General features: G+C 41.1%; 1 protein-coding gene across 1 annotated transcript in view; it reads left to right on the top strand.

The window, feature by feature from the left end:
• The window catches only part of LOC148036893 (uncharacterized), a 33,170-nt gene extending 26,596 nt beyond the window's left edge, over positions 1-6,574 (top strand). Inside the window, exons 6-8 of the mRNA XM_087675815.1 lie at positions 4,918-5,251; positions 5,366-5,514; positions 5,632-6,574. Coding sequence (XP_087531941.1) covers positions 4,918-5,251; positions 5,366-5,514; positions 5,632-6,136 — 988 coding nt within the window. The 3' untranslated portion in view covers positions 6,137-6,574. The remainder of the gene's footprint in view (positions 1-4,917; positions 5,252-5,365; positions 5,515-5,631) is intronic.
• Positions 6,575-13,875: the final 7,301 nt, after the last annotated feature.

Raw genomic sequence — 13,875 nt, 5'->3', positions numbered from 1 at the left:
GATTACTCTCTAGTAGATGCACAAAGAAGGCTTCATCGAAGCTTCGTCCAACCACCTCTTAAGGAGTGACAAGACAACCAGATGACCCAAATCATTTATCGAGTCATTGCTGCGCTGAATCCCCCCTAGCATCTTGTCCTTAGATATGAAAAGCCAAGCTACTATATAATTGACAATTTCCCATCTCTTAATGTGTCTATATAACAAGAGTTTTGTTGCATGTTGAGATATTGCAATAGTCACATTGCTGATAGCCCTATGTTGGTTTTGAAGGAAAATGTGGATGCAATTAAGCAAGACATAGGTGCAATAAGAGGCAAATTAAGCAACAATAGAACATGTACTTACAGAGCGTGAGAGTATACAAGAGGTGCCTTTGTATATAGGCAACATTTGATGGAAGGGAGCATAGAAAGTGCTCAACCTCCTAGGATCCAAAAACAAGGCCCATTGAATTGAAACATCCCCAAGTGCAAAAAGGGAGTAGGATGCTTTGGACTGATGCCTAAATTCCAAGAGAGGCCCTAGAAACCCTAGTTTTGAACCTCATTGCAGCTCAATGACGGTGAGCTTATGAAGCCAAGTAGATCTGTTTGCTCCAGAAGTGCAGACTTTCTTGCCAATCAAAGGTGACTAGTTATTGTGGAAGAATCATGATTGGTTCAACATAGATAAGACCTTATCAAATATAAAAGAAATAACAGCTAAGGCTTTTGGGCTCCCCTTTGATTTATTGGGATGCCAAAGCATCCCAAATGGTATGAAATTTATTATATATTTAGTGTGTGTTTTAAAGGGAGAGGATTACTTTTAATACATTTCATCATTAACTATGACCAGATTATACAATTAACTCCATTTGGAGAGGAGAGATTGAGAAAGTTAAGAAGGTGGTTAGAGAGGAAGGGCCAATGGTTGTGTTTTGAATAGTAAAATGTGGACTTAAAGGTATATGTAGACATATAATTTAATTTGGGCATCTTGGTCATCTAAATACTTCAAAATCTCAAAGTTTGATCAGCCCAACTGAATAGTGATAAATTTGATCTATTAGCTGGTCCCTTCCTACTTGTGATGCTTTGAGACTTGGTGCCCAGCTCCACATGTGGGTACCCATGTTGATTACATAATGTAGGTACACTTTTGCTGTGTTTAGCATAATTTGTTTAGATCAGCTCTGTTCATGTCTTCCAGATTAGGTCGGTCAATTTTCTCACAATTGCTGATTTATAGCTTCCATATGATGTACACACGCTTCATCCACCATTGTTTCCATTGCTTGGGGTATTTAGCATTCTTTGCTTTTCTCATTCTTCATTCTACTTCGTGCTGTTCATTCTTTCCTTGTGCCTCTATTTCTAGTTCTATTCAGCTGTGAGAGAGAGAGAGGCCTACTAGACAAAACCATGTACAATGGGTAGTAAGCTCTAGGTATCAAGGTATATTATGCAAAGTATTAAGTGCAATATATAGTGCAAAGCAAATGTAAGCATAGGGAAGAACGTGAGAAAGGCAATTCTTTGAACTTAACCAACTTAGATAAATTATATCACCATGATAATTAGCACATAGAGGGGGAGAGGGAAATAAAAGTGTTGGCACCACAATGAGAGGGAAACCAGTCCCCCCCGGATTGTTATTGAAATAAACCATGGGTACCAAGTGCTTGAACTATGTGCAAATGGGCTGATTTGGCGCAATTCTTAAAATTTCTGTATACTTTCGACAGAAAGCTGATTTGCTTCTTTTGTGCTTGGATTTGATGAAGTTAGGTTAAAAGAGCTTCTTGAATGAGTGGTAGATAAGCATGTGGTTGAAATTGCGGTATTAGAGCTTGTTGGAAATGAAGAAAGAGCCCTCCAATATATAGGTGTGGGGCTTGGGTATTGAAAAGTGGAAAAATGGAGGCTACAAATGATAAGTGTTTGTCGAAAGTGACAAATGTTGAGCAAAATACACTTCTCTTTTCAAAATGACATGTGCCCTATTCTAGATGCTAGATGTTACTTTCTAGAGAAAGAAGCTTCTAAATCTTCTAGATTAGGTTGGTTAATTTTCTCATGATTGCTGATTTATAGCTTTCATATGATGTACACACTTCATCCACCATTGTTTCCATTGCTTGGTGTATTCATCATTCTTTGCATTTCTCAGTCTTTATTCTCCTTCATGTAGTTCATCCTATCTGAGTGTCTCTATTTCTAGTTCTATTAAGCTATTCAACTAGAGAGAGAGAGAGAGAGAGAGAGAGAGAGAGAGAGAGAGAGTGTGTGTGTGTGTGGCCTATGAGACCAAAACATGTACAATGTGTAGTAAGCTCTGGATATCAAGGTATATTGTGCAAAGTATTAAATGTGATATATAGTGCAAAGCTAATGTAAGCGTAGGGAAAAATGTGAGAATGACAATACTTTGAACTTAACCAACTTGATCAATTATCGCCATGAAAATTAGAAGATAAGAGGAAGAGAGAGAGAAATAAGAGAGTTGGCACTACATTGAGAGGGAGAGAGAGGGAATAAGAGTATCTCTTCAAAATGATACATGTCCTATTTTAGATGCCAAATGCCACTTTCCTAGAGAAAAAAGATTCTAAATCTTCTACTCTGAAAATCTCTCAAATTGTTAAAAATTTGAGATAGCCACTAAGACAAAATTGATCTTGCGAAATTTTGGAGTCTTAGATGATGCGAACAAAATTTCCATTTGAGCAACTTTCAAAAATAGTAACCTTCTAAATTTTAGGAGTTGCCAAATAGATTCTGGGAGCTTAATTATATAGATTCACTGGTTTGTGGTTTGTTTCTTTGATTATGGGCATTTGGTTTCATGTTTTGAAACCACTTGTGTGTCCCTAAATTTAGAGGTTGATAAACTATAGCCAACGATATCAAAGTAGGAATGGTATCAGATGATGTTCACATGGGAGGAAAGAAGTTTGCGAGGGCTCTCTACACCGAATTCTATGTGCTAGGTGTATATCGATGTATCTTGGCCATATGAAGAAGTTGTTGAGTGTTAGAGAGAGTAGATGGTCTTCGTAGAAGGCATCCATTTTTGTATCCAAGGGTTATGTTGGTTTTAGCTAAGTCTTAACTGTGTGCAGCTTGATTATGTTCTACATGATTACTTGGTGTTACACATGTGTGGCTAAGTGCATTAGATGTTAGTGTATTGGAAAGGTAATAGTGCTTGGTGTTGAGAAACCCTTCACCCTTCACCTGCAGTTTGCGTTTTTGCGTTCTGCGTTTAGGGTTTTCGGCCCCAAAAAGGGGCGCCATCCTAGATTGACTATGCCTGTTTATAGGCCACTCTCATTCATTCCTCATGGTTGATTCATTTAGTCCGTCACCTCTTCTTTCGAGTCTCTCCACTACCCTCACACCCCTTCAAGAGGACATTGCGGTTCGTGGTTCGTGGCCGTCTTCATCTTCCTTGTGCTATGACACCCTTGTTCCCTTGTATCACATTCACTCCATGATTCAGAACTTCATCATTTCATTCATCAGAGTTTCTTCTCTCTTCTCTTCTCTTTTCCACGTTTGCCGAGCTCTCTTCGTGTTCCTCCCCGGAAACCCTACTGTCTCGCTGGTACGTCATCTTTTGACACTTGGTTGTTGAGCTTGTCTAGTCCAAACTTGTTGTCAACTTTTGAGTACTAGCACCTCGAGTACTCGTGTGTTGGTAGTTTTGTGAGGACTTAGGCTCATCTAGAATACCTTTTCCCATAAGTAGTGTAGAAAATACAGAGTCTTGAACAAGGCCTCAGCCACAGTGTGTAGGGCTTCTAGATTTCCACATACGATGTCTTGTAGAACCAAGGCCTTTTCTAGACCGTATGGAAGATCTCTATCGAAGGGTGCTTCCATGGCGTGCCGTCCATTACGATACTCCTCAATCCTTGTGTAGTTTCTACTCATGTATAATGTAACCTCCACTGCAGATTGCCATCTCTGTCTTGTACATCTGGTGTGTCATCTTCCTATGCTTCATCTACCCACCTCCTCCCTATATGGATAAAGCTAGGCATCTATATAGGAGTGCCATATATATGTGTGGTAATCTCTAGAGTGTCAAGTAGCCACAACTTTGTGCTTGGCTCTCAATTCCATATAGAAGCACATTTGGACTCCAAGGTACTCAATGCTGCATACTGTCATACGTACCAGTCCTCAGCTGTCACCTCATAGAGTGACATGATGCCTTGAAGCATCTTACTGAGTTGCTAAGAAGCCCGTTTCATAAGGTTAGGAAATTTGATTCATACCTGGGCATTTTATAATGGGCTGCAAAAATCTGCATGAAGTCGATTCACTTGCCATAATAGAGTTCATGCTAGAATATTTTGCATGATATCCATCAATGTGCAATAGAGAACCAATCATGCACTCTGATGATGATCCAATTGAACATGAGAATGCTTATCATTGCATCACTCATCTTTTTAAGTTCCCTGAAGGACTAGTCTCATAAAGACTATGCTGCAGTAGGGCTGCATGCACTGTGCTTAATAGAGGGATAATGAGAAAATTTGATTGTACATTTCTTGTCGCTGAACATTTATTGGGTATCAAGATCATGTTCAATTGTCTCAATCACACTCACCAATGCAAAATCAATGCAAAAGTTGAGCCAGAACAACACAATGCTCAAGAGAGTAACTTTTACAGTGATGTATTTTACTGCACTTGACACCTGTCCGTTTTCTGCCTGATTACAGTTCCAATAAGTTTCAACTGATGTCTGCAGTCACATGATTTTCCATGCGCTTGTCTAATTTTTTAAACCTAAAAGCATGCGGAATAGTGTCAGCAAATGCCATTGCTTTTTGGGATCAATGTAGTTTTTCATTTCAGGTACTGGAAATTTGATGGAAGACTTCGTTTTTCATAAGTTATTTTGTCTGTTTGTAAGCAGGGAAGGTGCCCGTGTAGTCTGGGGCTATATTGACAGAATCTTGGGACAGCCATCATTAGTTCGTGAATCGTCAAGGGGAAAGTATCCCTGGTCAAGGTGGCTTTCGTTAAAAGCCATGAGCTCTCTGTTTGGAAGAACAGAGACACAAAAGATGAAAGATGGTCATGGCTTTGGTGACGTGGTACTTCATCCAGCTTTGCATAAAAGGATACAACATCTTGCAGCAGGTACAGCAAATACTAAGTCGCATCAAGCTCCTTTCCGCAACATGCTCTTTTATGGTCCACCAGGAACAGGAAAGACTATGGCTGCAAAAGAACTTTCTCGACAGTCGGTAAGGCATTTTCGAAAGTATATATTGTGTTATCTATCTGCCAAGTCATAGCCAGCTCCTTGTTATGTGAAATCTCAATCTATCGTGCAACATTTTGTTAAAATTTTTTGGCAGGGCCTTGATTATGCTCTCATGACTGGTGGTGATGTGGCTCCTCTTGGCTCACAAGCGGTCACCAAAATTCATGAGCTGTTTAACTGGGCTGGGAAGTCTAAAAAGGGACTACTACTATTTATTGATGAAGCCGATGCATTTTTGTGCGAGTAGGTTGAATGTGAATTGCATAATGTCCTTTTTTCAAGGAATTAAAGATTCCAGATAAGTTAATGATTTTAAACTTCAGTTTCTTACTCTTCTATGTTTTGTTGTTGCATGAGCAGGCGAAATAGCAAAACTATGAGTGAAGCTCAACGTAGTGCACTGAATGCTCTTTTGTATCGTACTGGAGATCAATCAAAGGATATTGTTTTGGTTTTGGCAACAAATCGGCCTAGTGACCTTGATTCAGCCATTGCAGATCGCATAGATGAAGTACTGGAGTTCCCCTTGCCTGGTGAAGAGGAACGAGAGAAGCTTTTAAAACTTTATTTAGATAAGTACATTGCCCAAGCAGGAAGTAGAAAGAAGGATTTGAGGTATTTGCTTCGGGGACGGCAAGACACCATTGAAATAAAAGGTATAACAGATGATATTATTCGTGAAGCTGCAAGGAAGATGGAGGGTTTCTCAGGGCGTGAAATTGCAAAAACGATGGCAAGTGTGCAGGGGGCTGTCTATGGTAGCAAGGAATCAGTTCTGGATGCTGATCTCTTCAGGGAGGTTATAGACTACAAGGTTGCAGAACATCAACAACGGAAAGTAATTGCAGCGGAAGGCAGTGGCTGAGGATTCTTTGGACCTCCTTCAATGAAAGATGTACTTGAAACTTCCAGACACATTTTTTCCTCTCTACTGTTGATTCGTAGAGAGAGGGAGGTATGATTAGTTTTCCAGGTCCCACAGGTTTTCTTTGAGGCAGTCCTTTTCTTTGGGGGGTGTGGGGAGAGGGAGGGAGGGGGCATTTTGGCAGATACCATAGATACATAAAACAGGGGTCGTACACAACAATGAATTTTTTCACCATTATCCTTCAAAAGATAACAAGTCTGTAGTATGGCTTGTCTTTGTAAGGGTGGATATCTAGCATATAGTGGAATACGTACATAACTGATGGAACGAAGACACGATCCAATTTTTTGACTTTGTTTCCTGGAAACATCCATGGGAAAACACATTGAGTTCTTCAAAACCAAGTTTTTGGTTTTCTTAGATTTGTACTGGAAACATTCATGCGTTTTTAAATGTTGGAAATCTAATTGAGTTTGTCAAAATGTTACTCATTAATGAGACGTCGAGATTATATTTGAGCTCTTTTCTCTATACTCCAAAGTTGTGTATGGCAGCTTAAAATGCCCATGTGCATACTTACCAGTAAGTATACAGTCCCCTGTGCTGGTAATTAGTGTGAACTTCGCTGGTAATGTACACATGCTGGTTGATAAGCATGCCTAGTATTTGATGATATGGTAATGTCTGGACTTCTGGGTGGGTTCATTGCCAGCTGGAGATAATCTGTATAAGCTCTTAAAATAAGTTCTTGATTTAGATTTTTTCCCCATTGGACTAATTTGAGTACTTCGAAAGTGGGAAGGAGTGATCTCCATTTTAACCCCTCAAAAATTTTTCTTCATTAAAAAAATGATTGCAAGCAATATGTGTATTCTAATTCAAAGCTTCATTGTTTGAGCAGTAAATATTCAGCCACACTTCACCTTGCCCAAAAAAAAAAAAACATGAGCATTTTAAAAATGACTTACTAGTGGAGCATTACCGTCGATTTTAAGAGGCAAGAAAACCAGGGCAATGATAAGACTCCAAGTTATTTGTAGAAAAGAGGAAGGTATTAACACCAAAAGGATAAAATGATTGATGAGACCAGATGATGCGATATACTAGTGAGATGTGGAAAGAATAAGAACTTAGTGGCAGTCTAGAAAAGCACTTCAAGTTTGAAGAGCATTACTAGGAGAGGACGTTATGTGGTCATGAGAATTTGAATAGGTGAGTGCATTAATGTACAATCCTTGTAGCCTAAACCATGCGGACATCCTTGCATTTGAATTGTATTTTCATAATGTACTATGCATGTTTGAAAGTGGTCATGAGAATTTGAATAGGTGAGTGCATTAATGTACAATCCTTGTAGCCTAAACCATGCAGACATCCTTGCATTTGAATTGTATTTTCATATTGTACTATGCATGTTTGAAAGACTTTGTAGCTTGATGTATGGGGTTTGACTTTACACACCTATTCACTTGATCATTTTCATGAAAGCTTCCCCAATAGTATATGTCTAATATCACCATTTGATCGATCTCTATGGACCCTCAAATTGTATAATAGGCTTGGTCATCTAGTGCATGCACTAATTGAATGATAGATGTAGTGATTGTATAATAGGCTTGGTTATTGGGTCCTAGAATTGTGTTTGTCCATGCTCTTGTAGTGATCCCAAATTTGCACGTCGAAAGTGATCCCCGATTATTGTATATAAGGGGAAATTGTGGATTGTAGAAACTTCCTAAGGGGGAATTGTGGGTTCTAGAAACTTTCTAAGGTTCACTACAAAATGTTTCTTAACCTTGGGTTTGAAATCAAAGGTCTTCATGGTCCATGCAATTCTTGTTAGAATGAAGGGCAACATGGGCATCTCTCAAGAAGACTCTTCATAGTTTCAAATGTTTCTTTTGCAACTTGTGCATATGGATCTAGTTGCTCATTTAATGGAAGCAAATCTCTCTACTTGATTATTCAATGAAAGTTTGGAAGCAAATCTCTTTCTGCTCGAAGATTATTCAAGGAAGTTTTATTTTCTCCATCACATCTATTAAGCATCTTGTTTCCAAGTAGCTAACCATGGTTGATTGACAAGTGGTTTAATTGTTTCTTGTAAAGTGGCAAGGGTGGTGAATTTCATGACTTCAACATTCTTGATGTGTGCAAGGAGCGAATAATTAAAAGGTAGTTTGCTACTCCACACATCTCAAGCTAGGCCAATGGAAGGAAGAATACAAATGGGCCAGTGTTGGTTTGGTTGCATAACAAAGGTACTTCTTTCAAGTTTTACATAAATTAGTATAGCTGGTTTTTGAAAACTTACAAAGTTTAGGACCTTAGTAGTGATTGTGGTCAACTCTCAATATATTTTTCTTGGACGAGCTTTCAAGTTGGCATTTCTCTTCCTATTCATCCTCCCCTTTAAGAGGAAATGTTACTTGAATATGAGAGGTGTGCATGAAAATTGTCGTAAAAAAAATTGGTTCGTTCCATTTGTTGTGTTCTCTAAACTTTTGGGAATTATAATTTTGGAAGCTTTTGGCTATTTTAAATTTTCATCTTCCACATTTTTAAGGGAAGTCTTTCAGTACTATAATAAAATTTTGCTAAAGCCAAGTTAACGAGTGCAAAACCATATATTGCATTTGTGACTTTTTGAGGATATCTTTGCTGCCCCAAAAGCATGGGGCATGCATACCCCCATACTACCTCCACCATGATCATGATTGTGTTATCCAATGCTTATGCTCTATCTTTGATTTTCCTTGACTTTGCCTTTGATTATACCCTTCCATATTTCCCGTTAACACCCTCCACCACCTCTAGCTCTCCGCAAACCACTTTCTTAGATTTTTGAGCCCGCCCCCACCCCCCCCTTTTCCTTTTTGGAGGAGGTCGTTTGAGACTAGGTGACACAGCATGTTTCACAATAGCAAGGAGGCATGGATGGAGCTGCTTTTGAAGTCATGGCCTAGATCCCTGATGGACATCAATTGGTCTTCTGACACAAAGTTTCTCCAGTGTTGCCTAGGGAAGGTGCTTTCAAAAGGGTCTCACATCTTTTGTGAGTACTCTATTGACACCCATGGCTAGAGTGAATGCCTTGATTGTCTTGAGCTTACTATTTTTTGTGCAAGATCATGGGACTATGTTGTATAGGTAGAGCCTTATGGGTGAGGCTAGATATTGGGTTTCATGATTTGGAATGTTTTAATATCTATGTATCTACGAAGCTTTGAGCATGTACTAGTTTTTAGATAGAGATTGTGGATGCACTACCTAAGATGGACTCTTGGATTGTTAGTGATGACTTGAACGACACGACGACCTTTATGAAAGGTGAGAAGGATCGAAGCTTGCATGCGAGAGCTATGGCGGGAGAGCAAGAGCAAGAAAGAGAGAGACAAGAAATGGGAACTCCAACAACCACAATGTGTGGCTCGACCTTCCTTTATTCAAACTCTCACTAAAAGAATAAAGAATAAGTGACTGTGACGGACACCTGCCACTTGCAGTGTCCAGTGGCGGGTAATGTCAGTGTAGTAATACACGGGCGGTTAGGCGGAGGCGCCTTTACCCCCAACAACCTCCTACTTAAAGGCGAACTGCCCCAGTGAGAGAGAAAAAAGAAAAGATAGTACAACATGTACACATGTGAGGAAAAAGATGTCATCTCATCCAATGCCCATCAATCTCTTGAGAAAGGCAAAGTGCTCGGTACTGAGGTTTTTCGCGAGCAATTCTGCAGGATTCTGCTCAGTCGAAATCTTGACAAGGTCAACAGATTTGTCCTCAACGACCTCGCGAATGAAGTGATACCTCACCTCAATATGTTTCGTCTTCGCATGGAAGACCGGATTCTTGGCCAATTGAATGGCACTCATAGAATCTGAATGCAGTGTAGGCATAGCATCTGTCATACCAAGGTCTGCAATCAAATGGCCTAACCAAATAGCCTCCTTGCAAGCCTCTGTGGCTGCAATATACTCGGCCTCTGTAGTAGAAAGGGCCGTACACTTCTGCGCCCTGGACATCCAAGAGATAGCCCCTCCAGCATAAGTGAACACATAGCCAAAAGTGGACTTCCTACTATCTGCATGTCCTGCATAATCAGAGTTAGTGTACCCCACGACTCCTGTATCCTAGCTGCCATAACAAAGACACATATCTGTTGTGCCTTTCAGGTACCTCATGATACCCTTCACGGCATCCCAATGTTTTTCGCCAGGTATAGCCATATAACGCGCCACAACTCCAACTGCAAAAGAAATATCTGGACGGGTGGCTATCATGGCATACATAAGACTGCCCGCGACTGGTGCATAGGGAATCTCGGCCTGTGAAACCTTCACATGAGAAGGTAATGGACAGCCAATAGGCTTAACATCTTGCATGCGGAAGCGCTCAAGGACTTTATGTATGCACTCCCTCTGTGACAGATAGAGAAGTCCCTAAGATCTATCGCGTATGATGCGCATACCAAGTATATGAGAGGCTTGTCCTAGATCTTTCATCTCAAAGCTCTTCTTGAGCTGAGCCTTAAGAGCATCGAGCTCCTCATGAGCTTTCCTTGCTAAAAGCATGTCATCCACATAGAGTACCAAAATCAGTAAAGAACTGTCACGAGCTTTCTTTGTGTACAAGCACGGATCCATAGCACTGTGGCTGTAGCCTTGTGATTGCACGAATGCATTAAACTTATGGTACCATTCCCTAGGTGTGTGCTTTAAGCCATATAGACTCTTCTTTGGCTTGCACACTAGGTGCTCCCTCCCAAGGTCTGCAAAGCCCTTAGGCTGCTCCATGTAAATCTTATCATGCAAGTCCCCATGTAAAAAAGCCGTCTTGACATCCATCTGGTACAAGTCCAGGTCAAGCTATGCAACCAAGGCCAAGACTAAGTGTAGGGTGGTCATCTTGACCATAGGAGAAAAGACTTCATCAAAGTCAACACCATGCTCCTGCTTAAAACCCTTAGCAACCAATTGAGCATTGTATGCCAGCTTGGGGTGTCCAGGGGTACTTTTTAGCTTGTACACCCACTTGCATGGCAAAGCCTTCTTACCCTGAGGTAAGGAAACCAAATCCCAAGTCTTATTCTTATGCAATGAGTCAAGCTCAGACTACATAGCCCTCTGCCAAGAGTGACAATCACCCCTGCGCATAGCCTCATCATAAGTAAGAGGCTCTCCTGCATCTGTAACCAATACATAATCCATGGAGGGCGCAAAACGATCAGGAGGTCGTCTATCTCTAGTAGAACGCCTCAACCCAGGCTCTGTTGCATGATCGACATCCTGTCTAGCATCAGCATGTCTAGCATCTGAGCCATGAGCATCAGGTGATGCTGTACGCTGTCTAGCTGGCCGTGGAGCAGGCTGAACGAGAGCAGGTGGCTCCTCTTGAAAGATAACTCTGCGTACCTCAACCACTTTCTCAGGATGCATATGTATTTTGTCCTCATGAAAAATGACATCATGGCTGCGGATCACTTTCCGCGCCTGCGGATCCCATGGACAGTAACCCATCTCTCCTGCATCTTCACAGCCAATGAAAATGCATTTGACACTCTTAGGATCCAACTTATTGCGTTTGTCCTTGGGCACATGGTAGAATGCCTCACAGCCAAAGACATGTAAATGATCATAAGAGGGGGGTTTGCCTGCCCATACCTCCTCTGCAACCTGAAAGTCAATGCCACTGCTAGGCGACCTGTTAATGAGATGCATTGCAGTAGTAATTGCCTCATCCCAAAAGTGCTATGGTAAGCCGGCCTGGCTAAGCATGCTACGGACCCTTTCCTGAATGGTCCTATTCATGCGTTCAGCCATACCACTCTGGGGTGGGGTGTAAGGGGCGGTCAAATGATGCTTAATACCCCGCTCATCACAAAACTGCTCAAAAGCACGTGATACATACTCACCCCCATTATCTAACCCTAGGCATTTGAGCCTTTTCCCAGACTGGTTCTCTGCCAATGCAAGCCAACGCTGAAATGTGCCTAAGACATCAGATTTTCTCTTTATGGGATAAGCCCAAACCTTACGTGAGTAATCATCTATGAAAGTAACAAAGTACTTTGCCCCACCAAGTGACTGACAGGGAATGGACCCACATACATCTGAGTGCACAAGAGCCAAGGGCTCGCCCATGCGTTTCTCACTAGACTTTTTATGTGTATTTCTAGTCTGCCTGCCATACAAGCAATGATCACAAGAATCAAAATGTGAAGAGTCAAAATACGGAAGATACTACAAAGCACGGAGCATTTTCATTCCTTTAAGAGACATGTGCCCCAAACGAGCATGCCAAAGGGATACATGGGGAATAGAACCCATAGACAAAACATGATCTAATGTAGCTCTAGATACAAGTAAGGGATAGAGGCCGCCAAACTTGGCACCTCTTGCAAGTACAAGCCTACCATGAGTAATCTTCCATGCAGAGTCTCCAAAAGACACAAAATACCCTGCATCATCAAGCTGTTTAGCTGACATAAGACTGCAAGTCAACGCAGGTACATGGCGCACATCATGCAAAACAAAAGAACTACCAGAAGGAAACTGCAGCCGAACATCTCCAATGCCCATAATGTCAAGAGACTTGTTATCACCAAGACGCACAGAACCAGACATGGTACGATAGGTATGAAACCAATCTTGACAGGGTGTCACATGAAAGGACGCACCTGAATCCAAGAGCCAGCACTACGCATACATAGAATGTATCTCAGAAGTTTGTCGGAAGTCTGTAAGGCATTGCATGAAGAAGCTGCAAGTATGTAATCATCATCTGAATCAGTGGCCTGAATGACATTAACCTCTTTATATTCACACTGGACTTTGCAGGTACAATACTGCGCTCAGAAGAATTTTCCTACACTTTTTCTTTTCCCTTTTCCTTGCGCTTATTATCATCGCACATTTTATAGCACTGCGGCCTAATATGTCCTGCTTTCCCACAATAATGAAAGGTAAGATCAGACTTTCATCCATGAGACTTACTGCGATCACATGACTTGGACCTGGACTTCTGAGAGTCCCTACCCATTATCATGCCTGCCATTTCTGCCACCTCTAACGGTCAATGCATGTGAAGAGCGGGAAGTATCATTGTTTCTCCTGTTGATTTCCTCAGTCAATAAAGCACTCTTAACATCTTTGATTTTCAGCCTATCAAGCTTGTTCGTGCATATGGCAGTATGAAATACATCCCATGATTCAGGAAGGGTGCCAAGCAGAAATAATGGGTGCAAGTTATCGTTGAACTCAATACCCTGTGACAACAGATTCTTCATGATAGCATGAAATTGATTGAAATGAGATGATATGGATGACCCCTCCTTCATGCGAAGGTCCATTAACTGCTTCAGCCAATACATCTGTGACGCAGGACTCTGCTACGCATAGAGCTCCTAAATCTTCTCCCATAAATCCCATGTACTCTGATTCTCATCTTTAACAATATTATGATAGACCTCTTCTGAGAGTAACAAAATAGTGGTAGACTTGCATAGCTCATCAACTTCCATCCAAACATCATCATCCATATCCTCAGGTTTGACACCTTTGAAATGCAAGGGTTTAATTTGTTACTTCTGCACCAAAACCTGCCATATTTGGGACTTTCAATACCCATAGTTAGTACCATCCAACTTGGCAATGTTAAAGAGAGCTGTGTCTTTCAGATGACCAGTCATACTGTCCCAAATCAATGTAAAAAGGCAAAATTGCAGGTTGCTGTAA

This window comes from Lygodium microphyllum, chromosome 4 (genome assembly GCF_053477565.2).
Source record: "Lygodium microphyllum isolate KBCC chromosome 4, Lygodium_microphyllum_v1.1.10, whole genome shotgun sequence".
In the NCBI taxonomy this organism is placed as follows: Eukaryota; Viridiplantae; Streptophyta; class Polypodiopsida; order Schizaeales; family Lygodiaceae; genus Lygodium; species Lygodium microphyllum.
The sequence above is the reverse complement of the archived record's forward strand: the minus strand, read 5'-3'. Positions and strand labels throughout refer to the sequence as shown.